The 25,984-nt window shown below is 38.6% G+C and overlaps 1 protein-coding gene across 3 annotated transcripts in view; it reads left to right on the top strand.

Annotated features, from left to right (window-relative positions):
- The first annotated feature begins 1,935 nt into the window (after positions 1 to 1,935).
- Positions 1,936 to 25,984, top strand: part of RASGRF2 (Ras protein specific guanine nucleotide releasing factor 2) — a 318,717-nt gene continuing 294,668 nt past the window's right edge. For all 3 annotated transcript variants that reach the window (XM_027864223.1, XM_027864221.1, XM_027864220.1), the window contains exon 1: positions 1,936 to 2,223. In XM_027864223.1, coding sequence (XP_027720024.1) covers positions 1,936 to 2,223 — 288 coding nt within the window. The remainder of the gene's footprint in view (positions 2,224 to 25,984) is intronic.

Genomic DNA, 25,984 nt, shown 5'->3' with positions numbered 1-25,984 from the left:
TATATGTATATGTATACATATATATCAGGGAAAGGAGTTTGCCATTTAATCAACATGACTAATTTATATACTTCAACGGATCTATAATGTCATTGGTGTGGTCCTCCCTTCATCTAGAGCAGATTGAGTTCCTCTTTGCACAAATTTGCGTGCCCCTGTCTGGCCTTAACTAAAAGGTCTAAGCTTTCTTCCCGAGGTAGCTAAAAGCCAACAATGGGATGTCTTCTTTGGCTGATTAACAGATATTGGTGGTGAAATTGAAGAGGAGTGGTTGTCTTTGCTCTTACACTGTCATTTCAAAATAATTTTCCCAGTATGATGTGCTTTAAAAAATTTTAAATATAAAATAAAAGTCATCTGTAAGTAAAACGGCAAACCACTCCAAGAGACTGGGAGATAAGACTGCTGCAGGATTCTGTGAGAGAATCTGCAGTAATAGAAATAAGAGGACAAACCCCAGGCTGCTGAATTCTGTAAATATAAAAACTGTAAGGACATGACTGTATTTCATTGGGGGGGGACATTTTATGTCCTTTTATTAACATTTTATGTCGTGGTAAGCTTTGTTTTTTTCTGATAACTGACATAGTAAAAATGTTTCAATGTACATCATGGAATCAAATCCTAGAGACATAGTGGCTATTCAACAGCTTTCTCTCTCTCTCTCTCCCCCCCCCCCCCCTTTTCCCATTTAGATTTTATAGCACTCGGTCCCTTGTCCTTCTGGCCACCCATACAATCTTTCTCAGCCAAATGAGTTATAGTAACATGAAAGCAATCTGAGCGAAACAGTCCATGTCCTAGGGTGGCCTCTAGGGAGATTATTAGGGAAAGCAGTCTAAACTCACCATATCCTATAGATGTAGGAAAATTTGGATATTAGAGATATTCAAAAGACTTTCTAATTTCTAAACTCAACACACTTTTAAAATCCCATGAATCGAAGTCTAACAGATGAAATAAATGATAATCACCCAAGTGATTGCTGCTTGAACTTGTTCACCTCTATCATGCCAGTTAAAATACAGGTGACAAAAGGAAAGAAAGGAGGAGGGGGACTTTCACTTTATGCAAATTATATACAATATTTTGGGGAGAGGTGACTCCACCCCACTGCTATGGAAACGCACGTGAGTGTGTGTGTGTGTGTGTGTGTGTGTGTGATCGCGCGCGCTTTCCTTTAATTCTCCCCCTTCCTGATGAGCAGGCAGGAGGATAAACCCTGAGCAGAGGTAGCGCCAGCGCAGTCCGAGAGAGAGGAGGGGACTGGACTGCACTGGACAGAGCGAGGGCTTCGCAGCCCCGCCGACTTTGCTCTTTAAATTGGTCTCAAAGCCGATTACAGCTGATCTCCCACGTGACGCTTTTACCTTCTGTCTCCCCCAGAGCGAATTGCTCGCGGACAATCCTCCTTGGGCTGCGGCGCGTCTCCCCAGCTAGACCCCACCGCTGTTTGGGGCACGAACTTTTTTTTTTTTTTGAGGGGGGTGGGGTGGGAGGACGGCAGCGGGGAGGGCCGGGCGGAGCCAGTGGGAGGCTCTGGCCACAGACAGCCCAGCCTCCCGGGGAGCCCAGAGGTCCCTCTCGCCTAGCCCCGGGACTGAAGCCGTGGCTGCAGCAGCAGCAGCAGCAGCAGCAGAGAGAGTGGGCGACCCCCTCTGACTCCAGTGCCCGAGGGGAGGCCAGGGCAGCGGCCATCCCCCCAGAGCCAAGCCGCCTCGCGGAGGCTGAGGGGCTCCCGGCCCCCCGGGGAGGCACAGAGGAGCCCTCGGCCGCACTGCACCCCACCGCGGGAAAGCAGAAAGCGGCTCGGGGCCGTCCCCTCGGGGGTGGAGTGGGGGAGCTAGCACAGCGATGCCGGGGGGCGTCCCGAGCTAGGGGCCCCCCAAGGACTCGAGCCCCCCAAGCCACCAACGGGTCCAAGCCCCCCTCGCCATGCAGAAGAGCGTGCGGTACAACGAGGGGCACGCCCTGTACCTGGCCTTCCTGGCCCGCAAGGAGGGCACGAAGCGCGGCTTCCTGAGCAAGAAGGCGGCCGAGGCGAGCCGCTGGCACGAGAAGTGGTTCGCCCTCTACCAGAATGTGCTCTTCTACTTCGAGGGCGAGCAGAGCGTCCGGCCCGCCGGCATGTACCTGCTGGAGGGCTGCAGCTGCGAGCGGGCTCCCGCCCCGCCCAAGGCGGCGTCTGGGGCCGCTGCTGGCAAGGACGCCCTGGACAAGCAGGTAGGCTCCTCTCTCCAGAACCCAGCTCTTTTCCTTTCCTCAATGTCCTCCCGCCTCGAGCCCGCGTCTTGTTTTTGGGGTGCTGGGGGCGCCGGGGTAGTGCTCTCCTTAGAGGTGTGCGCAGCCCAGAAGCTGAGTTCAGGCAGTAGGACTCCTTAGGAGGGCGAACCTCAACCGCCCAAGGGTAGTGTGATGCTGTCGTAAAGAGCCAGGGATATTTGCCAGGGCCACCCTCGAAAAAATAAAAAATATAAAAACTCAATCTGGGCAATTCATCCCCTCTCTCCCTGGTGAACTGAAAATGAGGGTGGTGGTAGGGCCTCCTCTTAACTTGTAATTTGGGGGGCTTTCTTCAAGCGCTTGGTAGGGCTCAGTGGTCATTGTTAGTGTCACTGATTAAGATTCGCAGCTTCTCTCAGTGTCTGGGCTGGAAGAGTTCCATCCGATGACACGTGAAGGCACCTGTTGGATTTCACGTGGTTAGAAGAGACGAGCTAACGAATCTGGGAAAGTTTAGTTTCCTTCTTAATATGACTGGTGGCTGGAAGTCTGTGTCCCTGCAAGTGCATAGCCACCGCCAGTGGTTCTGTAGAGCTGAAAAGCCTGGTTCATCTTGGGCAAAACTGAAAAAACGCTTTGTAGGTTGCTTTCTGGTCAGTCGTGGTGTGTGACAGTTTGCCATGCTAACGTTTGATCTGTTGTGACTAATTAAGGATAAATGTGAGGATAAATGTGTGTTCTGTCAGTGTAGACTGAAGCCATTTTTCACTTTCTTAGAAACTGAGATAATCTAAAAAGTATTCAGTGTGAGAGAATTCCTTGTACTGCCTGGGTGGAGGTAGCGTTAGGGGGTGGGGGAGAATTCCCTTATAAATTCTGGGTGATAGTTTTTAATAGTTTTATTTTGTACCTTTCTAGGAATACTATTATCTATGGTTCCAGAAAGTTACTGGAAAACAGTTTTTGCACTTTACCCCTCTTGGGTCTTGGGATTATAGCTGATTAATTTTACTGTCCAGAATTTTTCTACTATGATTGTGAACATCCATGCCAAAGAACAAAGGTTGATTATCTGAGTCGCATAGGCAAATTTCTTGGCTGAATTCTCAGTACCAAACAATGAATACTTGTGATGGGATTAAAAGGAGATGAAAAGGAATTAAACTGAAAGTTTCTAATTTTTCTACTTTGGTTTTAGGCAGCCCAGACTCAAGTCTTCAGTAAGCTGATCAAACTTTTTGAAGAAAGATTCAGAGAAGAAAGCTGATGTGATAAACATGTTGGTTTTTGAGCACTTTTCTCCAGTGGTATTTGGAAATCTATGCCTCTCCTCTCCACCCACACACCCCCTTTACAAATATAGAAATAGAATATAAGCATGATTTTAGTTGACCAGAGAGGCACTCTGGCTTAGTGGATACAGAGGCCAGACTACAAGTCTGGAAGTTTGGGGTTCAATATTTGACTCTGATACCTGTTGGCTATGTGACCCTGAGCAAGTCACCTAATGGTCCAGTGTTCTAGAACCTAGAGTCTAGGTAACTCTATAGTTGCTGATTTGCAGTGGTAGAGATAATTTTCTTATCCAGGAATTTCCTACAGCAGTAAAAGCACAGGTCCAGTTTCTATTTCTAAACCCTTTGGTTGAGAAATTTACCATTTATTCTGAGATACAGGAAGAGGAACAATGGGGCAGGAGGAATCTTTTCTAGATTCTCATGCAGCCAGTTTGTTTGTTTGTTTTCAGGGTGGAGTAGGCAGGGGTGATGGTGGTTGTTTTCAGAGTGAGGGAATTCACCTTGAATGGTCTCTGCAGAAACAAATCTCACATTTTTTTGACCACTAAAATTCTAGTTAAAATAAAATATTTGAAATTGTTTTGAATATTTCTTCAATTCATTCAAAAATATTGATTGAAAAACTACTGTGCCATAGGTATAGTGCTGGATTTTCCCAGTACCTCTGAATAATTTCATGTAATATCCCTGTGAGGATGGGTAATACATTATTGGGTTGGTTTTGCAGATGAGAGACCAGAGATGTAGAGGAGTTCTGCAGGGGACATAGAATGACATAGGAGGAGTAGATATACTAGACATAATTGAGTTCCTTGAAGGTGAGGATCTTGGACTTTTTATTACTGTATCTCCCCTAGGATTTAGCACAGTGCTTTGTATGGAGTGGATACCTTTTTTATTGAACTAAATTGACTTGAGAAAACTCACCAAACCCAATTCAGTTATTAGAGTATTATAGTATAGTATATTATTAAAGTAGTAGTCTCCAACTTTTTTTTGTTGTTATTCAAGCCCTCCATCAACAAAAAAAATTTTGATCATGGACCCTCCCACCAACTAGGTGTACAGTTACTGATTATACATGTATTGCTGTCTTAATGTTATATACATTATAAAACATACAGAAAAATAAAAATAAAAAATCTGAGATACCGATGAAATAACATTTGATCCTATTTTCAATAAGGAACCACTGGAGTTATTTAAATAGAGGAGTAGTGCAGTCAAATCCATGCTTTAGGAAAATCACCATGTGGAGGATGGATTGGAGAGGGGAAAGACTTGATGCAGGGGAGGATAACTAGGAAGCTGTTGCAGTAGTCCACTAAAAGTGTTATGAAGACCTGAATGAGAGTGGGAGCTGTATAAGTAGAGAGAAGGTAATATGTGAGAGTTGTTGAGATAGTAGAACTGAAGAGATTTGGCAAATGACTTATATGAAGTGTGAGGGAAGGTGCTGAATCAAAGGTGACACTGAGGTTTTGTAAACCTGGGAAACTGGAAGGATGGTGGTGCTCTTGACAGAAATAGGGAAATTTGGAGAGGGATGGACTAGGGGGAAGGATAAGATAATGAGATCTTTAATGCAGATCACAGCCCATCCATGCCTGCTCCTCTTTTGTGACTTATGCTACTCCATCTAAAATGAAAAATGTGTGTATGGAGGGAGGGGAGGGTTCTTATGGGACAGTACAGAGCCCACCCTCCTATTGGATGTCCTATAGCCACAGGGTGATCTGGGAGTTTAGAGAGGAAAGGTGATATGCTGTGGCACCTATGCAGTTGTGGCTGTAGGTGCCAGGGTGTGCTGGGGTTATAACTGCTCTGATGGGATACCAGCTCAGAATTGTGAAGATTGGGAGCTTGCCAGCTAGGTCAAGGGAGGGAGAAGAGTGGGGGCACATTGGAAGATAAGGGATGGTTGTGTTGGAAACAAGACCCATGACTGTCTCTGGTGGGAGGGTGAGATTCAATTAATCTTTTCCAACGGATGATTGGTTGCTCACGTATCCTCGGAATCAATCCCTGGTCCCTGGTTCCCACTTTGCATACCACTGTATTAGAGAACCTTTAAATAATAATCTTTTTTTTGTGTGTGAGGCAATCAGGGTTAAGTGACTTGCCCAGAGCCACACAGCTAATAAGTGTTATGTGTCTGAGGCTGGATTTGAACTCAGGTCCTCCTGACTCCAGGGCCAGTGCTCTATTCATTGATCCACCTAGCTTTCCTAAATAATAGACTCGTAAGAGATGAAAGGACTTCACAAGATGATATAGTTTAACCTTCTCATTTTATAGGTGAGAAACTTGAGGTCTAGAGAAGGGAAATGACTTAATAAGATAATAGATTTAGAAGGACCTTAGAGACAATATAGTCCAGTCCCCTCATTTCACTGATGAGAAAACAGAGACCTGTAGGCCTTTGTCTTCCTGACTCTAATTCTAGAACTCTATCCACTATACCACTGGTTTTTATAGTGTGATCTCAGGACCCCTGGTGATTCCTGAGGCCCTTTGTAGGGGGCATGTCTTTAAGGTCAAAACTATTTCCATAATAATACTAAGATGTTTTAATGTCTGATATGGTAAATATAGATACTCTAACCCATATAAGCAACAGCTCTTGGGGAGGAGGTCCTCAATAATTTTTAGAAGTATAAAGGGGTCCTAAGAACAAAAAGTTTGAGAGCCACTGAATTATGGTATATTACCTCCCTGACTTGTCCAAGATCAGATAGCTGAGAATATACTGGGCTATATCAGAAATTCATGTATTTTTCCAAAGAGTGTTCATCCTGTTTTGAAGACCTAGGAGGCATATGATTGTAGATTAAAAAGGGGGACTCCAGAGGTTTTGGTTTTTTTTGTACTCTTGTACTTTAAAAAATTTTCTTGTATTCTTTCTTATGGTGGTTTGGTGAGTTTGTGATAGATAGCCTCAGTGTGGCTAATTCCTACACCCATGGCATGGATCTCAGATTGCAACCCATCCATGACTTTATTCTGAGCAATTCTTCACTTCTTCCATAAATGTTTTATAGCCGACCTATGCAATTCATTGAAGGCCTTCATCTGGTTATTTTAATACCACAAAGCATGCCACATTCTTTAAGCTCTCCCAAATTTAGCTAACTTGATCTTTATTTCCAAGTTAGCAGAAAAAATGTTGGTATGTTTCACCCTCCAAATATGTCTTGAAAGAAAGGCTTACTTTCACAGTCTGCTCCAAGTAAGTAACCATAGTTGGTGCTGTCCATTGGTTTGCTTATAGTCTTTTTATGGTGGGTTAATTCCTAAGGACAGTAACTACAATATCATCAAAGGGGTTTTGATGAAAACACTTTTTTTTAAGAAGTAGCAGCTTTTCTGCGTCTCTCAAAAAGTCATGCTTCTGGAATTGCAGAAAAGGAAAGGACAGCATTTCGTTAGGACTGATCACATAGACCTGCTTCATTTTACAGGACAAGCTATGTAACGCGATGTAGAACAAATGTCAGAGAGAACTTCAGAGATAAAAGTATTCGAAATAGAAGCTGCAAGAAAATTGCTGAGCTGGAGATCAAGCATTGTATTTTGCTGTTGCCAGTGTCTTTAAAAATAAAACAAACCTTAGAAAATATTTAGGGCAAAATAGCCAAATCTTGAAAAATAATATTTGCAAACAGTTATGTTTTAAAAGAAGAGTGGGATTTGCAAAAGGTGAATCTTTTAAAAAATGATATTATTTCAACATGGGTCTTTTAAAAGGATAAGTGCACTTGGGTATAAATTTTGAAAAATGGCGTAACATGATGACATAATGGATAGAGAGATGGCTGTGGAGTCAGGAAGACTTACTAAAGAGGGTTCAAATTCTATACTTTGGCATTCTTGCTCTGTGACCCTAGGTATGTCACAACCTCTTGGTGTCTCGATTCTTCTCTAGCACATAAATACATGCAGCATGTTTGCAGAGGGAGTTAGCAGACCCGAAGTTCTCCACACTGATGAAATCATAGATCTTTCCTTAGTCAAATACCTTGCTTATAGGGTTGTTGTGAAAAAGGTGCTTTTGAAACTTGAAAATGATACAGACAAGCAGGCTGTTATTCTTTGCCTTCTAACCTATTTGTTACCATATGTTCCTTCCACTTGCAGCCAGGACCAACATCATTTTTACTATCCAGCTTCAGTAAAGTATTTTGTTCAAGTGTGATCTCATTTATGTGAGGGAGATATCTCTTTAGTTCCAGAGGTTTAAGGGAAAAGCCATTTGTCATATCAATGACAGATTAAACACTTTGTTTTAGTTTTGAATGGATTAAAAATTGTATGACCTCAGTTTGTCACCTCATTATCATCTAGTCCTTTCATCATTAGTTTGTTCCTTTTTCTAATGGAGGGTTCTATAGAATTATGCATAGTTGGTTGCATATAAGGTTTTTTTTTGTTTTTTTTGCATATAAGTTTTAAAACTGCTTTTGGGGACTTAGTTTTTAATTTATGGTGTTTAATTGGTGCTCAGAAATCAATTCAGCTGTTGTTTATTGATTAGGAATGTCTAGAATTAAAACAGATACCTAAGTAATAGTATACAGAATTTAAAATATTAGGAGGGCAGAAGTGACTCATTAATTGTACTTTGTAATCATCCTTTCACTTTGCAAAATCAAATACAATACTAATCTATGTCCTCACAAATCCAATTATTTGAATTTTTACAATTCTGTGCCTTGTCCTATGGGGCAGCTAGGTGGCATAGTGGATAGAGTTCCAGGCTTGGAGTCAGTAAGATTCATCTTCCTGAGTTCAAATACAGCCTCAGACACTTATTATCTGTGTGACTCTGGGCAAGTCACCCTGTTTGCCTCAGTTTCCTCATCTATAAAATGAGCTGGAAAAGGAAATGGCAAACCATTACAAAATCTCTGCCAAGAAAATGCCAGATGGGGTCATGGAGAGTCGGGCGTGCTTGAAAAACAATGGAGGCTTATAGGTTTTTGTTTTGTGTGAACAAAAGTCTGTTAAATGAGTTTTAAATCCAGCATATATACAACTGATGGATTTGCCCGTATGAAGATGTGTGCACATTCTATTAAATTAATCAGTATTAATCCTCTTAGAAAATTAGTTAATCTAAATAGTAAAATCTTTAATCTTTTCAAGTATTGTCAGATATTTGTCAAGTACCCAGAGAGCACCATGGTAGATAATAAGATGTTAGATGTTTAAATATTATTTTATAATAATTGCCTGCAAGGCTAATTCGAAGTGTTATTCCAAATCTGTTAATTACATTTCCAGTGGTATGGTACAACTTTCTACTTCTAGCCGGCTAAGGAGTTGGAATCCATTAATAATTATACTCTTCAATGTAGCCAAGTTTGGCATATTCTTTCCAAGGAATATGTGTGTGTGTGTGTGTGTGTGTGTGTGTAAAGAAAACACATATTGGCGGCTTCTTGCAGAAATAATGACATTGGTAGTTGGAGCAGAGACCTAGAGAGCAGCTGTTCTCACAGTTTTTACTTGTTACTGGCACTTGAGATACTTATGCTTCAATGAAAATCAGAAATATGAAATCAATTTGCTCCAAACTGGTAATAGTGGATGCAAAGCATCAAAAAACATACTTCTAGGGAAAAAGTCAGAAAGAAATAATAAATAGAAGAGTGATATATTTAAACAATATGGTTTTTCTTTCTCTTTTGATGTATATGGGAAGAAATGAGGCAGGAAATTTTAGACAGATTTATAGCATCAAAACAGGGTGAAGGAGAATAGAAATTTAAAATGTATGAGACCTGATGTTGTTTTAAGTCTTTAATCACATCAATGTGGGTATTCACTCCAGTGGTGCAGATCACAGGCCATCCATCTATGCCTGCCCATCCTATTTTAAGTAGATAACCAGTGATGTGTGTAGGCTACCCACTAGTTATTTCTTATTCTATGTGATTGGCCTTTTTTTTCCTCCCAGTCCTCCATTTTTCTGATGAAATTCTTGTTGCTATTTTTCCTGCTCAATTCTCAAGTGGGAGTATATTGCAGTTTCCTCATGCACCTCTCTATTTCTCTTTGGGTGACATTCAATTATTATTATTTGAGGATTTGGATATTCATGACTTGTAGACCTATATCTTAAAAATATGACATTCACAGATGGTAAAAAGAAATCCATGTATTTTGTTTTCTGTTTAATTCCTATGTCTATACTTAATCTTTTTTTCTATTTTTCTCATCTTGTATATTTTCTTTGTGCATTTCTTAATATACAATATTAATATTGTCTTAATATTCCCCAGACTTAAGAAATATCTTTTACTCTTACCATATTCTCTGCATACTAGTACAAAAATCTAGAGAAAATAAGTATAAGATTGATCAAATGGCAGGAGTCTTTAGGATGGGCAAAGATAAATGCTAGAAAATGGATTTGTCTATATTTTTCTTTGTTGGCTATTTGTATATAGGAAAGAACTGGGTTGGTGGAAGACTGGAAGCAACCGAAACGAGTATTGCTAGAATGTTTTTAGTCAAGATCCTTCATGATTCCTTAGTCTTTTTTTACCCCATTCATCTAATCTTTCGTGAAATCTTGTTTCTAACTCCACTATATTTCTCACATCTGGCCTCTTCCTTACTCATAGGGTCACCAACCTAGCTCCGAACTTCATTACCTTTTGCCTGGACTATTGCAATAATCTCCTAAGTGGTCTCTGTGCCTCAAGTCTCTCCCCACTCCAACCCATGCACCATGTATCTGCCAAAGTCCTTTTTACAAAGTACAGATCTCACCATGTCACTCTCCTTTTGCAATTCCAACATCTCCCTGTTACCTTTGGGATCAAATGTAAATTCCTGTTTAGCATTTCTAAAAATAATAACTTTTTAAAAAATAGATATATTTTGTTTGAAAATATTTATTCATTTTGAACTAAAATATAAAAAGACAAAAACAGAGAGAACATTTCCATGTACACAGCACAACATAAAAAGAGAATTCAGTATAAAACCATTAATTTCCATTTCATAGTGGTTTACTTTTTTGAAAAACTATGTAATAAATACTAAACATTGTTTTCAAAGCTACACTGCTTTTTTGTGCTTCCTTCTAAGTATTCTTTTGTTCTCTGCTGTGTACTTTTTTCTCCCTTCCTCCCACCATTAGGAGTGTGTGTGTCTGTGTGTTGTGTGTAAAACCATACTTCATACTTCTATTTATCAGTACTTTCTCTGATGTGGATAGCATTTTCTTTCATAAGTCCTTTGTAGTTGATTTGAGTATTTATAATATGCAAAATGACTTAGTCATTCAAAGTTGTTCTTAAAACAACATTGCTGTTACTGTGTACGAGATTCTCTTGGTTCTGCTCATTTCACTCCATTATTTCATGCAAGGCTTTCCCTGTTTTTCTAAACTCAATCAACTCATCATTTCTTACTGTACAGTCATATTCCATCACTGTCATACTGAAATTTGTGTAGCCATTTTCCAATTGACAGGTATCACCTCAGTTTCCAGTTCTTTGCCACCGCAAAGAGAGCTGCTCTAAATATTTTAGAATATGTAAGTTCTTTTCCTTTTTTCCCTGATCATCTTGGGAAACAGACCTAATAGTGGTATTGCTGGTTCAAAGGGTATACACAGTTTTATAATTCTTTGGGCATAATTCTAGATTGCTCTCTAAAATGGTTGGATCAGTTCACAGTTCCACAAACAATGAATTAGTGTCCCAAATTTTTCACATCTTCTCTAATATTTGTCACTTTTCCCTTCCATCATTTTAGCTAATCTGATAGGTGTAAGATAATATTTCAAAGTTATTTTAATTTGCATTTCTCTAATCAATAGAAGTTTTGAGTATTTTTATGACTATATATAGTTATAATTTCTTCATCAAAAAACTGCCTGTTCATGTCTTTTGACCATTTATCAATTAGAGAATAACTCATTTTCTTATGAATTTGAAAAAGTTCTTTATATATTTAAGATATGAGACCTTTATTTAAGAACACGTCTAAAATTTTTTCTCCCAGTTTTCTGTTTTCCTTCTAATCTTGGCTACATTGGTTTTATTTGTACAAAATCTTTTAAATTTAATGTAATTGTATACATTTTACACCTCATAAGGCTCTTTATCTCATTTATTTATAAATTATTCTCCTATCCATAAGTCTCATGGGCAATATGTTCTATTTTCTTTTGCTTTTCTTATGATATCTCCCTTTACATGAAAGTCGTTTTGACCTTATCTTGGTAAGTAGTGTAAGATACTGTTCTATGCCCAATTTCTGCCAGACTTCTAGCTTTCCTAAGAGTTTTTACCAAATAATGAATTCTTATCCCCAAAACTTAAATCTTCACATTTGTCAAACACAATATTACTATTATCATTTGCTATTGTGTATTGTATGTCTATTAGGGTCCACTGATCTACCTTTCTTTTTCTTAGCTAGTACCAGATAGTTTTGATAATTACTACTGTATAGTATAGTTTAAGATCTAGTACTGCTAAACCTCCTTCCTTTACATTTTTTTCATTAATTCCTTTGATATTCTTGACTTTTTGTCCTTCCAAATGAATTTTGTTATTATTTTTTTCTAGTTCAGTAAAATAATTTTTTGGTAATTTAATTGGGATCAAATTGAATACATAAATTGGTAGGTAAAATTGTGATTTTTATTATATTGGTTCTGCCTGTCCATGAACAATTAGTATTTCTTAAATTATTGAAATCTGATTTTATTTGTATAAAAAGTGTTTTGTGTAACTTTCATTTTTCCATCACCTTAATTTTACAGTGAATCCTCCTCTCACCTTCCCAGAACATCTTATGACAAAGGAGAAACGATGGGGGAGGAGGAGTTCAGTAGAACTAAACTCCACATCAAAAAAGTCTGACATATTTCATGCACCACACTCATGGTCCCGTGTGGGGAGGGATCTTTTGATATTTATTCTTTGGGGCCAACCTTGGTCATTACAATTTTGCAACATTCAGTTTCCATTGTTTCATTGATATTTCTAGTCATTGTGTGTTTTTCTTTTAAATAGTATTTTATTTTTTCCAATTATTTGTAAAGACAATTTTTAACATTCTTTTTTATATAAAATTTTGAATTCCAAATTTTCTCACTCTCTCCCTCTACTTTCCCCTCCATAAGACGGTAAGTAATTTTATATAGGTTATAGTTGAAGAAACAGAAAAAAAGGGAAACACACACACACAAAGTGAAAATAGTATGCAATTTGCATTCAGACTCCATCAGTTCTTTCTCTGGATGCGAATAGTATTTTCCATCATGAGTCTTTTGGACTTGTATTGCTGAGAATTGCTAAATCAGTCATAGCTGATCATTGCACAGTGTTGCTGATACTATGCACAATGTTCTGCTGGTTCTGCTCACTTCTCTTTACATCAGTGCATATAAGTCTTTTCAGGTTTATCTGAAATCTGCCTGCTAGTCATTTCTTGTAGTACAATAGTTTTCCATTATATTCCCATACCACAACTTGTTTAGCCATTCTGATGAGCACCCATTCCTTCAGTATCCAATTCTTTGCCTCCACAAAAAGAGCTGCTATAAATATTTTTGTACATGTGGGTCCTTTTCCCTTTTTTATGATCTTTGGGATAGAGCCCTAGCAGTGGTATTGCTGGATCAAAAAGTATGCACAGTTTGATTGTTATTTGGTCATAGTTGCTCTCCAGAATGGTTGGATCAGTTTACAACTCTACCAACATGTCTTTTTTTTTTTCTATTTATTGCACTGCGCATCAGTTTATATAAATATTCTTCCTTCTCTATATTCATTGTTTCTTATACTACAGTAACATCACATTGGATTCATATATCACAACTTGTTTAACCATTCCCTAGTCAATGGACTTTTGTTTCCAATTTTTTTTTGCTACCACAAAAGGGCAGCTATAACTATGCTGGTACATATGGTGCCTTTTTGTATGTATGAACATTTTAGTCACTTTCTTCATATGATTCCAAATTGTTTTCTGGAATGATTGGACCAATTCATAGCTTTCCCACTAGTGAATTAGTGTGCCTATCTTTCCACAACTTTTCCAAAGTTGACTATTCCCAATTTTAAACATCTCTGCCAATTTGCTGTGTTGTGAGGTGAAACCTTAGAGTTGTTTTTATTTGCAAAAAAATTTGTTTTTAATTGCTGATCTGGGGCATTCTTTCATAAATTTGTTAATAGTGTGCACTTTTTTTGAGAAGTGTTTGTCCATAATCTTTTGACCACTTATCTATTGGGGAATGACTCGGGCATTTAAAACCCTTCCCAGCCTGACCACAACCTACCTTTTCAGCATTACTCCACTTCACCCTCTCTTTGGTCCAGCCAAACTAGCTTTCTTGTTGCCTTTCACATGTATCATTCCATTTCCTGTTCATGTGCCTTTTTCACAGGCAAAGGAATACATTTCCTCATCCCTGCTTTTTAGAGTACCTAGATTCTTTCAAAATTCTGCTCAGCCATCACTTCTTTCCTAAGGTCTTTCCAGATTCCCTCCCACCTAATACATACAGCTAGTACCTCTCCCTTCAATACCTTTTATTTTGTGTAAATCCATATGCTTGTAATCCATTTCTTGGAATTCTGTCAAAAGAGCAAGAGAAGATGGGGGTGGAGAGTGGTCTTCTTGCCTGATTTCCCTAAACTCCAAGATAATTTTGGATTTGACCCAAGGGTGGACCACCTACTATGCTTCTGACCCAGACCTTGGTGGATAGGCGGGTATGGAAAGAAAGGAGGAAGAAAAAACTTGAAATTTAAAGCATCATAGAATATCCGAGCGAGGAGGGACCTTTAAAGATCATTTCAATCCACTCATTTTATAGATAAAGAAACTAATGCTTTCTCAAGATCACATAGCTAATTAATGTGAAAACTAGGACTAGAATACATTTCTCCTGTCTTCCCTGGCTGATCCTTTTTTATATTTCACTGGATTTTTCCAGTTAAGGTGAAAAATGCAATAAAAAAAGATTAGGTTGTTTTGTTCTAACTTTTTAAATATTTATGAGTTGGGGGGGTATAGTTTCATGTGAGAGGCTCTGGCTTCAAGCTATAGGTTTTGTCTAAATGATAGTCTGTGTTTGAACTTTTCTTTTTGCTGGGATCCATTCCCTTAAATAAGGAGGTTGGAGGCAACTCTGAAAGTAGTAGCTTTGACAAGAATAATTGGATTTATGTACAAATAGACTTGAAAATAAATATGATGGGTAATTTAACTTCTCCATTTGTAAAAATTTGGGACCACAGTAGCTTTCATTAGTTCCTCCTATACTTAGCAATGCTGAAATGTTTGATGGCATTGAGGAATAGTAACTGAAAAGCAGCAATAAGATTACTGCTTATCTTTTCAAGTTTACCAAAAGTTTTCCTTTCCCAGACTTATTTAATTGAAACTTGGCCTGATTTCTGTTAAAAGCCTGTGGGTTTGTGAAACCTTGCTAATTTGCATGAATGATATAAGCTGTGGGACTAGATGCTGGAAGTAGTGATGAGGAATATTTTTTTTTAAACTTGAATAATCATCATCAAGCATGGGAGTCTTACTGGGAAAAGAAACCTTCCCAGTCTATAGGGAATGTGGACACTTAAGTTTAATGGTAAATGGGGAGAGAAGCTTTGTTTAAGGAATTAATCCTAAACAGCCTGAGTTAGTCTAAGGTAGGCATTCTTAATATTTTTTGGTGTATCCTGGGAACCTTTGGCAGGCTGGTGAAACCTATGAAACCCTTCTCAAAAAATGTTTTGTTGCCTAGGTTCCTAACTGAATGAAATGCTAAATTTTATTTTTTATTGTTGTTCAGTCATTTCTTTTTTTCTGACTCTTCATGATGCCACCTTCTTGGCAAAGATACTGGAGTGGTTTGCCATTTCCCTCTCCAACTCATTTTACAAATGAGGAAACTGAGGCAAACAGTGTGAAGTGACTTGCCCAGAATCACACAGCTAGTAAGTATCTGATTTCAGATTTGAACTCAGGAAGATGAATCCTCCTCATTCCAGGTCTGGAACTCTCCACTGTGCCCCCTAGCTTCCCTAAATTTCAATTAGAGATTTGTAAAAAGAAAGCTCTATTTTTTCCCTCACCTCAATTGTGTTCATTCCCTCATTCCTCTGTTGGGTGCAGTCCTGACTCTGGACTTCTTTCTCCACCATATGTCCATCCCTGGACATATTCTATTCTTTCTCATTGCCCTTCCTCCCCAGCCCCCACTGCTTTTCATCCTCCTTTAATGTATTGCTTCCTCTAAGTAGAATGTAAGTTCCTTGAGGGCAGGGGTTGTTTATCTTTTTGCTTGTTATTTGAATTCCCAGAACTCAGCACATAGTAAGCATTTAATAAATGCATACTGACCTTGTCTTGACTTGGAAGGGGTTTCAATTTGCACTGATAGAATAACAACTATACCTATGAAATATATTAAATTTTGAAATATTGAAGTCTTTCCATGTGAAGTGAATCTACTTCACCTTTGTTTCATTTTTGGGCCAGTGTTCTTTAGAGCCTGAGTTTCAAGATGAATCTCCTATTTCCTGTATGTATGTATGTATTAGAATAATTGGATAGTATAGGATATTTCTATCATAGACAATGAGGAAGCAAATCTGTATGCAAGCAGTATGTACCTAGGACTTAATTTCCCCACAATACTTGGGAGTAGAACACCTTCTGCCCAAGTTACAAAATGCATTTGGAAGGACATGTTATAGAAGTTGTCCCTCATCTCTGGGACAGGCAGTAAAGATAGACAGAAATTTGGGGCCCCAATTGAACAAGAAGGCTGGATTGCCTTCAGACAAGGCAAGGCAATAAATATTTATTAAGTGTTTACTGGACGCGAAGCACTGGGAACATAAATACAAGCAAAAAAAAAAAAAGACAATATTTGCCTTCAAGAAACTTACACACAACCCACAAAAAGGGAGCTGAAAAGTGAGAGGGGGAAGGGAGATACTCTTGGGGGCCATTGTGTCAAAGTACAGAAAATCCAAAGCAGATCCTGGAGAGGAATGAAGGTTGACTGCCTGGGCTCCTCCCCAAAATGGAGGCCCAAGGAGAAAGTCACCAATGGGAGAAGAGGGCTGGCCCATCAGAGAAACGTTACAGGGTGAGATGGCTGCTGAAGCATGGTGGCAAAGTCTAGAAAGTTTGCCTTTTCTTCAGGAGCTTGCAGAACTCCTTTAAGGATCCCAATCTTCTCAAATAAGTCAGGGCCAATCTCTTTCATTTCAATCTACTGCTTTAACTTATAGCAACAGGCTCCAAAGAATGACGTAGGTGCTACAAATAAAAATGAATATTCCAGAGAGGGCAATGCCATGATGAAGAGGCACATGATGAGTCTGAGTTGGTTGTGACATATGACCAGTGAGGAACCCCAAAGAAGAACAATGGTGAAAGAGGTCATTGAAGAATTATGTGATTGGAAGAGAAGAAAGACTGGTCAGGTGGTGAGGGTAGGGGATGAAAGGCGGACAGGTTCTGTGTCAGGAGAAAGCAAGGCCTCCAGCATGTCCTGCTGAACTGATGGGAGGCCACTGACAGGAGTTGAGAGGGGCAGGCATGGGTAATTTGAGATGTATACCAGTGGAGGGAATTTCTGAAGTGATGAGATCCCACATCTCTTCCAGTAATTTGGAGTCAGTTGGGTCTGAGAGAGCATTTACCATAATTACGATCAAGGCAAGGACACTGATTAGTGAGGAGGTTTTATGAGGTGGGAGGTTTGAAAAGTGGAGCTGTGAGAGCTATGTGTGGTGAGGAGATGAGAATAGGAAGATGCAGAGTTGGGTTTGAGAGAGAAAAAAGCCATGTGGTATCCTATCTGAATAGTGTTGATGATTACAGAGCCAGGGCAAAAATTGTCATCCAGCCTGCATTGAGGGATGCCTGGGCAAGATTCTAAGAACCATTCTACTCTCTATTCTAAAATCCTAACACTAGGACTGTGAGTTGTAAGGACACTATGCCCCCCCCCACTCATTTGGGGTGATAACTATTCAACTAATGGCCTGGTCCCCACATTGAGTGTCATACATGGGAGACATAAACATTCGTTAACAAGGCATTTAATTAAAACATAAAAGAAATTTCTTTTAAAAACAAAGAATAACAATAATAATAGCTATATAGCACTTTAAGGTTTACAAAGTACTTTATATATGTTATCTCATATGAAAAACAGGGGAATCCAATAATAAACTAATCTCTGCATCCATATATAAAGGGGTGCAAATCTCCTGCTGCTGCAGGGGAATTATAATCAGATTCCTCCTCAATCCTCCAACCTCCCCAGCACAGCAGGACAGTCACTTTGCTATTCCTGTGCATTTTTTAATGTAATTTTTTTTTACTTTGTGATTTGGCATTTGTGACATTTTGAAATCACTAGGAGTAGTACTTATGTAAGGGTTGTAGGAACTGGCCCTAACTTGTTAAATACTAAAGAAAAAAAACATAAAAAGCTATTTGTTTAACAAAATCCAGATGGTGTTAAGTTTGATATTTAATTCCATGGAGCAGAGGTTTCCATTTTCTTTTCACTGTTCCACTATAAGGGGAAATCACATTTTTTGGTGTGTGTGTGTGTGTGTGTGTGTCTATTGATTGAGGGGATGATTTTTCTTATTAGCTCACTTATTAAGGTCTTCCAGCTGTGCCAGAATTCAATTTTAATCCTTGAGTTGGGAATTCTAGAGGACTTCTATTTCCTTATGCCAGACAGTAACTTTTGTTTTCATTCATTGCTTTGCTACAAATATCCTCCCCCCCCCCCCACCCTGGGCTTTTTTTCTCTATGAATGTTGCCATTTTGCGAATCTTGCCTACAGTCTCACTTTTCAACCATTTTTCTCAGTTAATTCTGAGACTGAACCACTGTCATTTTAATAACTAGCATTTATATAGTGCTTTAAGGTTCACAAAATGTTTTACATGTATTATCTTATTTGATCTTCCTAATAACTCCATGAAGTAGGTGTTGTTCTCTCCATTTTGCAGATGAAGAAATTAAGTGACTTGCCTAGGGTCATGTGGCTAGTAAGTATTTGAAGCAGATTTTAAAGGTACTTGTTAAAGTCACATCAATGGAGATTCTAGGTTACTTCTGCTAAGAGTTTTGCTCATTTCAAGAGATTGTTCTTTGTAATCTGGTTTCCGCCATGTGAGTAACACTTCCATTTTTGCCACACTGGTATTCAATTAGGTGTGATAAATTCCATGATCTCTTTAGCAACAGCTTTTCACATTGTCCTTGCAATTTTGATCTCTCCTATTGCACCATTTACATCAGGTTCCCCCATTCATCTCTTACTTCAAATTGTGGCACAATTTATAAGGCTATCATTCATAATTTCCGTTTGCTTTTTTAATTTTCTAAAAATTTTGAAATGTTGTTTAAAAACATTTCATCAGTGAATTATAATAATGTACTTGGCTCCAGGAGGAAAAAAAGAGTAGAAATAGATTGCATTTATTTCTAGGAATTTGCTACTGATGAATATTTCTCGTCGAGTAGTGATCAAAGAACTAAGAGGTCAAACCAATTGTAAGCATCCTTGGATTCACATGTCACTATTATACAGTTTTGAGAGCCGTTATTTTTTTTTAAAAGGAAAGAAAAAAAAGACAATGATAGTTTCACTTGACAGACTGTAGAATTTTAAAACATGAATTCTCTAATGCTCACCAGTTCTCACATCTTTTAGGTGAGCAGTGACCCCTAATAGCTAGTCCATATATTGTGCAGAGTATGACACTCAGCTTTGGTACTTTTTACATGCTTCTGTGTTTGTTTATTTAACTTTCTTTTCTAATAGCTTTTTTTTTAATAAGGGTAGCTTGGACCATCAAAGATTTATTTCCCTGTTTACTTGTTGTTCAGTCATTTTTCAGTTGTGTTTGACTCTTCATTACCCCATTTGGGGTTTTCCCAGCGAAGATACTGGAGTAGTTTGCTAGTTCTTTCTCCGGTCCATTTTATAGATGACGAAACTGAGGCAAACAGGGTGAAGTGACTTGCCTAAGGTCACACAGCTAGTAAGTGTCCAAGGCTGGATTTGAACTCAGTTCTTCTGATTCCAGGGCCTGGCGCTCCTAGCAGCTCCTGTGTATTTACATAATGAGTATCTGAGTCAAAGAACATCATTTTTCTACAAGTATCACTAACCTGAATCTCCTTTTTTAATGAGGTTGAAAAAAAAAAAGATACATTTCATGTAGTAACATTGAACTTATTTGTTCCATTATATCAAGCAGAATGTAAAACACAGTAATTTGGCTCACCAAATGTGTTTGCCACTGTCATGGAGTGTGCTGTGCACAAAGTCCAAAGGACGAAAGAATTCACCACGGATGATGAAGTCCTTCAGATGCTCCTCTTTGCAGGCAGGCAGGTCACAAGCATTTATTAAGCAATTATTGTGTGCTCAGGGGATACAAAAACAAGCACAAAGAATGACAGTACTTCCCCCAAGAAATTTACAATCTAATGGGAGAACATTATGCGGAAAAGGACAAACTGAAAAGTGTGGGATGGGGGTCAGCGGACTGTGGTAGCATGGTGTCTTTAGTCTAGATTCAGAAGCTGAGACAGGAAGGATCTGAACCATGACCTGTCCCCAAAGTGGTAGCCCCCAGGAGGAACTCATCAATGGGAAGAGGTTGGAGAGGTGGAGAGTTGCGGGGCAAGAAGGTCTTAGGCACTGAGGGAAGTTCCAGGGTGAGAGGGAAATTGAGGCACTGAGGCAGACTCTGGAGAGTCAGAAGCATATGACCATTTTGTTGATTGCATGAAAGCCTGGAACGCTGATGAGCCTTCTCAATGAGCTCTGTAAACATTCAGAAGAATTCTGTGTAATGAATCACATTAGAAAAACCAAGTGGATGAAGAATTCCTATTATTCAGACCATGATATGCAATTGCATAGATACCACATAGAGTTGGTTCAACCAGTACCTATTGTATATCTTAGATATTATGGGTGAATAATGAATTGGTACTAGGATTTAATAAGAAGAGGAGAGTGGGTTGAATCACCTTAGGAAATTTGGAATTGACTTAATGATTGTAAACTGCCCCTTATAGAAAGGCCTATCTTTTTAAAAAATTCACTTTTAAATGTTATTTTTTCAAATAACAAAAACTGATTTCCTTTTCCTTCAGTTCTCTCTACTCCTACTGGGGGAAACCACGGGAAAAGAAAAACAAATACCTTGTGACAATCTGTATAATCAAGCAAAATAAGTTCCCATATTTGCTGTGCCCAAAAAATATACAGGCATACCTTGTTTTATTGCACTTTGCTGTAAAGTGCTTTAAAGATATTGTGTTGTTTTTTTTTTTTGACAAATTGAAGGTTTGAGGCAACTCTGCATTGAGCAAATCTATTGGTACCATTTTTCCAACAGCATGAGCTCACATCTCTGTCTTTGTGTCACATTTTGGTAATTCTTGTAATATTTCAAACTTTTTCATTATTATTATATTTGTTATGGTGATCTGTGACCAGTGATCTTTGATGTTACTATTGTAATTGTTTTGGGGCACCATGAACCAAACCCATATGAGACAGCAAACTTAATAGATGTTGTATGTGTTCTGACTGTTCCACCAACTGCATGTTCTCCTGTTTTTCTCCTCCTTGGGCCTTCCTATTCCCTGAAACACAACAATATCAAAATTAGGCTGATTAATAACCCTACAATGATCTTTAAGTAGTGTTCAAATGAAAGGAAGATCAATCTAGGAGGCAAACTTCAATGTTGTTTTATTTTAAGGAATTGCCATAGACACCCTAACCTTCAACAACCACCACCTTGCCCAGTGAGCAGCCATCAACATCAAAGCAAGACTCACTGTCAGCAAAAAGATTACAACTCCCTGAATGCTCAGATGATAGTGAACATTTTTTATCAATAAAGTATTTTTTAATTAAGGCGTATACTTTTTTTTACATAATACTATTGCATGCATAATAGACTACATTACAGTTTAAACATAATTTCTATATGCACTGAGAAACAAAAAAAATTTATGTGACTAGTTTTTTTTGCAATAATTGCTTAATTGAGGTGGTCTGGAACCAAATCTGCAATATCTCCAAGGTGTGCCTGTATGTCTCCTGTATGTCTTACTCTGTACCCTGAATCAATCACCTTTCTACTTAAGAAAAGGTGGCATTTTTCATTGTGGGTCCTTTGGAATCATAATTGATTATTGCATTAATTTCTTAAGATTTCTTAAGTATTTCAATGTTGTTTGTCTTGACAGTGATGCTGTTATTGTAAAAATTCTCCTGGTTCTCCCCACTTCATTCTGCATCAGTTTATACGAGTCTTTTTAGGTTTCTGTATAACTGTTCTTTTCATTATGTCTTATGGCATAATAGCATTCCATTGTATGTCATAATTTGTTGAACCATTTCTCAATTGATGGGCATCTCTTTAGTTTCCAGTTCTTTGCCAGCACAGAAAGAGCTGTTTTAAATATTTCTGTATATAGGAATCTTTTTTCTCTTTGATTTCTTTGATATTATAAGACCTATCTTTTTAATATCAGTATTCCTTCAGTGGTGCTGTATGGTTGTGAGTGATGGAACACTTCACAGTCCAAAAATTAAAAGTTATGGTGTACCCAATTGTAGCCATGAATAGTCTGCAGCATATTACCAATAGAGAATTGCAGTGAAGGAAGAAGTATAAAGGATGTCCTCCAAGCAATTGGTTGAGAAAAGAAGAGTTATGTCAGTCATCTGGTCATAGTGAGAGACAGATAACCAATGGATAGACCTTGTGCCTTGTTGGTTACAGTATCCACAGTGCTGACAGATCTGGAGAGAGGCCTCCAGTATTTTGGGTCAGCGCCTTGTGGGAGATTTACTGAGGATGTAGACAAGTTATATAAGATTAGATGAGGAAGATGGGCCACATTTATTGAAATATCCATGTCGGTGAAATTACAGATCCATCAGAGGATCTAGTATGTTGTTGCCAAGTTTGGTAGGTCAGGATTACTGAGCCTTTTTTAGCAGTTTGGTGGCATGGTGGATAATAGAGAGTTAGATTTGAAGAGCCAAGTTCAAATGTGGTCTCAGACACCAACTGTGCTATCCTTAGGCTTCTCATAGCTTCAGTTTCCTCATCTGTAAAGTGGGGATGAAATAGCACTTACCTCATGGGGATGTTGTAAGGATATAATAATTGATGATAATAATAATTAGCATGATATAGTACTTTAAGTTTGCAAAGTGAGTGTTTTACACATATTAAGGCATTTCATCCTCACAACAATCTTATGAGGTAGGGACTATTATTATTTCCATTTTAGAGATGAGGAAACTGAGATATAGAGAGGTTTAATGACTTGCCCAGAGTCACATTGCTAGTTATGTCTGAGGCCAGATTTGAATTTAGGTCTTCCTGACTCCAAGTCCCATGCTTTATCCACTGCACCATTTAGCTACTCTAGGATATAATGAAATAGCATATGTAGACTGCTTTGGAAGCGTTAAAGTGCTATGTATAAATGCTAGTTATTATTGTTATTATTATTTCTTTTCTGTCACTTCCTTCTTCTCTCCTAAACCATTATCCTCCACTTCAAATGGGTTTATGTTTGGCTAGGTAGCATAGTAGATAGAACTTTGTGCCTGGAGTCACAAAGACCTGAGTTCAACTTTGGCCTCAGGAGCTTAACTAGCAGTGGGACCCTGGGCAGGTCACTTAGCCTGTTTGCTTCGGTTTCCTCATCAGTTGAAAATGCAATAGAACCCACCTTCCAGGGCTGTTGTAAGGATCAAATGAGATAATATTTGTAAAGCACTTAGCACAGTGCTTGGCACATAGTAGGTGCTATATAAATATTAGCTATTATTATTATTTGGCAGTTAGGTGATGCAGTGGATAGAGTGCTGGATCTGAAGTCAGGAAGACTCATCTTCCAGAGTTGAAATCTGGCCTCAGATAATTTCTAGCTGTGTGACCCTGGGCAAATCACTTAAGTCTGTTTGCCTCAGTTTCCTCATCTGTCAAGTGAGCTGGAGAAGGAAATGGCAAAACACTCCAGGATCTTTGCCAAGGAAACTCCAAACAGGATCATGAAGAGTCAGACATAACTGAAACAACTGGGTAACAACAACAACTATTATTATTATTAATTTGAGTGGAGAATGGCTCATTCTGAAATGGCAACCACTGTAAAGCCAGGACAGCCTCTTCCTATACCAGTTACAAGTAACAGAAAAAACAGAGTTGTGACTAGAAGAAGTCTGCAATAGTTACAATGCATATTTTGTGCCCCCTACATAGTCCTGCCCTTGAGGAGCTTCTGCCATTGCAAGTTGTTTCTGGTGAAATCCAGAGATATTCTTATTCTTCTGAGTGCTCCTGCAGAGAGCCTCGGATCCAGCTCCCATTTCAGGAGCTGTGACTGCCTAACTCAGATTTGTGCTTTCCTTACTGACACAGAACAACAAGCATTGTTGCCTGGCACATTGGGCACCTGAGGAGCAGATTTCCAACATAGATTAACAAAAGGAGCACAACAGAAGGGGAAGTGGCATGGACATGCCCCAAATCTTTCCATTTCTTAAAATAATTTCTTCCGTGTATTTATCCTGTTGGTAAAATTTCATCCATTGTAGCAGTGCCATTTCCAGTTGTCCTGCTAAACCTTTGAATAGAATTATCTTAAGATGATTATCTGCTCAGCTACTGGGCACCTGTATTTTATTTCCTCTCCAAACTTGTCTATGCTGCAGGGATTCTAAAGCTGGGGACGCTGTGAACTCATTACTTAATTATTTTGATAACTATATTTCAATATAGTTTCTTTTGTAATCTTACATATTTTATCTATTTATTTATTTTGTGAGGCAATAGGGTGAAGTGACTTGCCCAGCGTCACTTATTTTATTTTGTGTCTTTTAAAAACATTTTTCTGAGAAGCTTCCCCAGATGGCCAAAGGAGTCCATGATACCCAAATGGTTAAGAAGTCCTGCTTTAGAACCTCATTCTCAGCCTCCCTGTTGAATCTGAGGACATTCATTTTCCCCACCTGTGGTATCCAGTGTGGAAAGAGCAGCAGCTCTAGAGTTAGAGAGCTTGGGTTCAAATCCTACCTCTCTAGCTTAGTATCTGTGTGACCTTGGGGCAAGTCTTCGACTTCATTTTTTTTTTCATTTGTAGAATTAGACTAAATGGCTTCTAGGCCTTCTGTGCCTTAATTCTATGATCCTGTGATGCTTTGACGTGTTCCTGCAATAGCTTCTACTTGAAGTAATATATGGCTTGTATTTTGTCATGTATCGCAAGTTTGTTTAGATATCCAGTCATTTAGGGTTATCCAGTTGAATTATTTCATGGTTATGGTTTTTTTTTTTGAGGCAGTCAGGATTAAGTGACTTGCCTAGGGTCACACAGCTGGTAAGCGTCTGAGGTTGGATTTGAATTCAGGCCTCCTGACTCCAGGGCTGGTGCTCTATCCCCCATGCCACTTAGCTTACCCATGGTTATGTTTTAAGTGCCAGAAGCTTTAGTTCATTGTCATCTCTTAGTATCCTTAGTGTTTACCTGCAAGATAAACTCTTCGTGAAATTTTTCTCAGGATTTCAAAGTTTTCAAAGATTGTAGTAGAAAATAATAAGGGGAAATGAAATGATTTAAGAAGATTTTGGGTGAGGACTTACTAAATGTATTTAAATATTATAACTAGGTGGCTCAATGGACAGGGCACTGGATTTGGAATGGAGGAAAACCTGAGTTCAGATTCCTTCCCAGATGTTTTACTTAGCTGGGTGACCCTGGGAAAGTCTTTACCTCTGTCTGCCTCAGTTTCTTCAACTATAAGTGGAGATAATAATAGCACCTATCTTCCAAGGTTGTGAAGATCAAATGAGATAATATTTGTAAAGTGCTTTGTAAACCTTCAAGTGCTAGAAAAATATTAGCTATTATTATTACTAAATATTACTCAGAACATAATAAAGGTATTTTACTTGGTAGGGCATACTTCTCCATATAGAGAGTTTCATTCCAACTAGAATCAATTTAAATATAAAAATAAATCCTAGGTTGAACTTTGTTTATTCTGTATATACTTTTACTTGTAGTTGTCTTTTCCATTAGAATGTAGGATTCTTGTGCTTGTATCCTGAGAGCCTTGTATGACTGATTGGTTTCATTGATAAAGGGAATTTCCAGGTAAGGAAATTCTATACCAATGCTTGTTAACACCTTCTTTTCAACTGATAGCCTTAGGGAGTTGCCTAAGTGACTTACCTAGGGTCACCCACCTCTTATGTGTTAAAGGTAGGATTTGAACCCTTATCTTCTTGGCTTTGAAACTAATCTGTTGGGTCATACTGCCTTTCTAGAATAAACATAATGAAGTAGAATATGACTTTAGGATAAAAAATGTGTAGGTGAATAATGCCTAGGC

Source organism: Vombatus ursinus, unplaced genomic scaffold (genome assembly GCF_900497805.2).
Source record: "Vombatus ursinus unplaced genomic scaffold, bare-nosed wombat genome assembly UNPS02014774.1, whole genome shotgun sequence".
NCBI lineage: Eukaryota > Metazoa > Chordata > Mammalia > Diprotodontia > Vombatidae > Vombatus > Vombatus ursinus.
The sequence above is the reverse complement of the archived record's forward strand: the minus strand, read 5'-3'. Positions and strand labels throughout refer to the sequence as shown.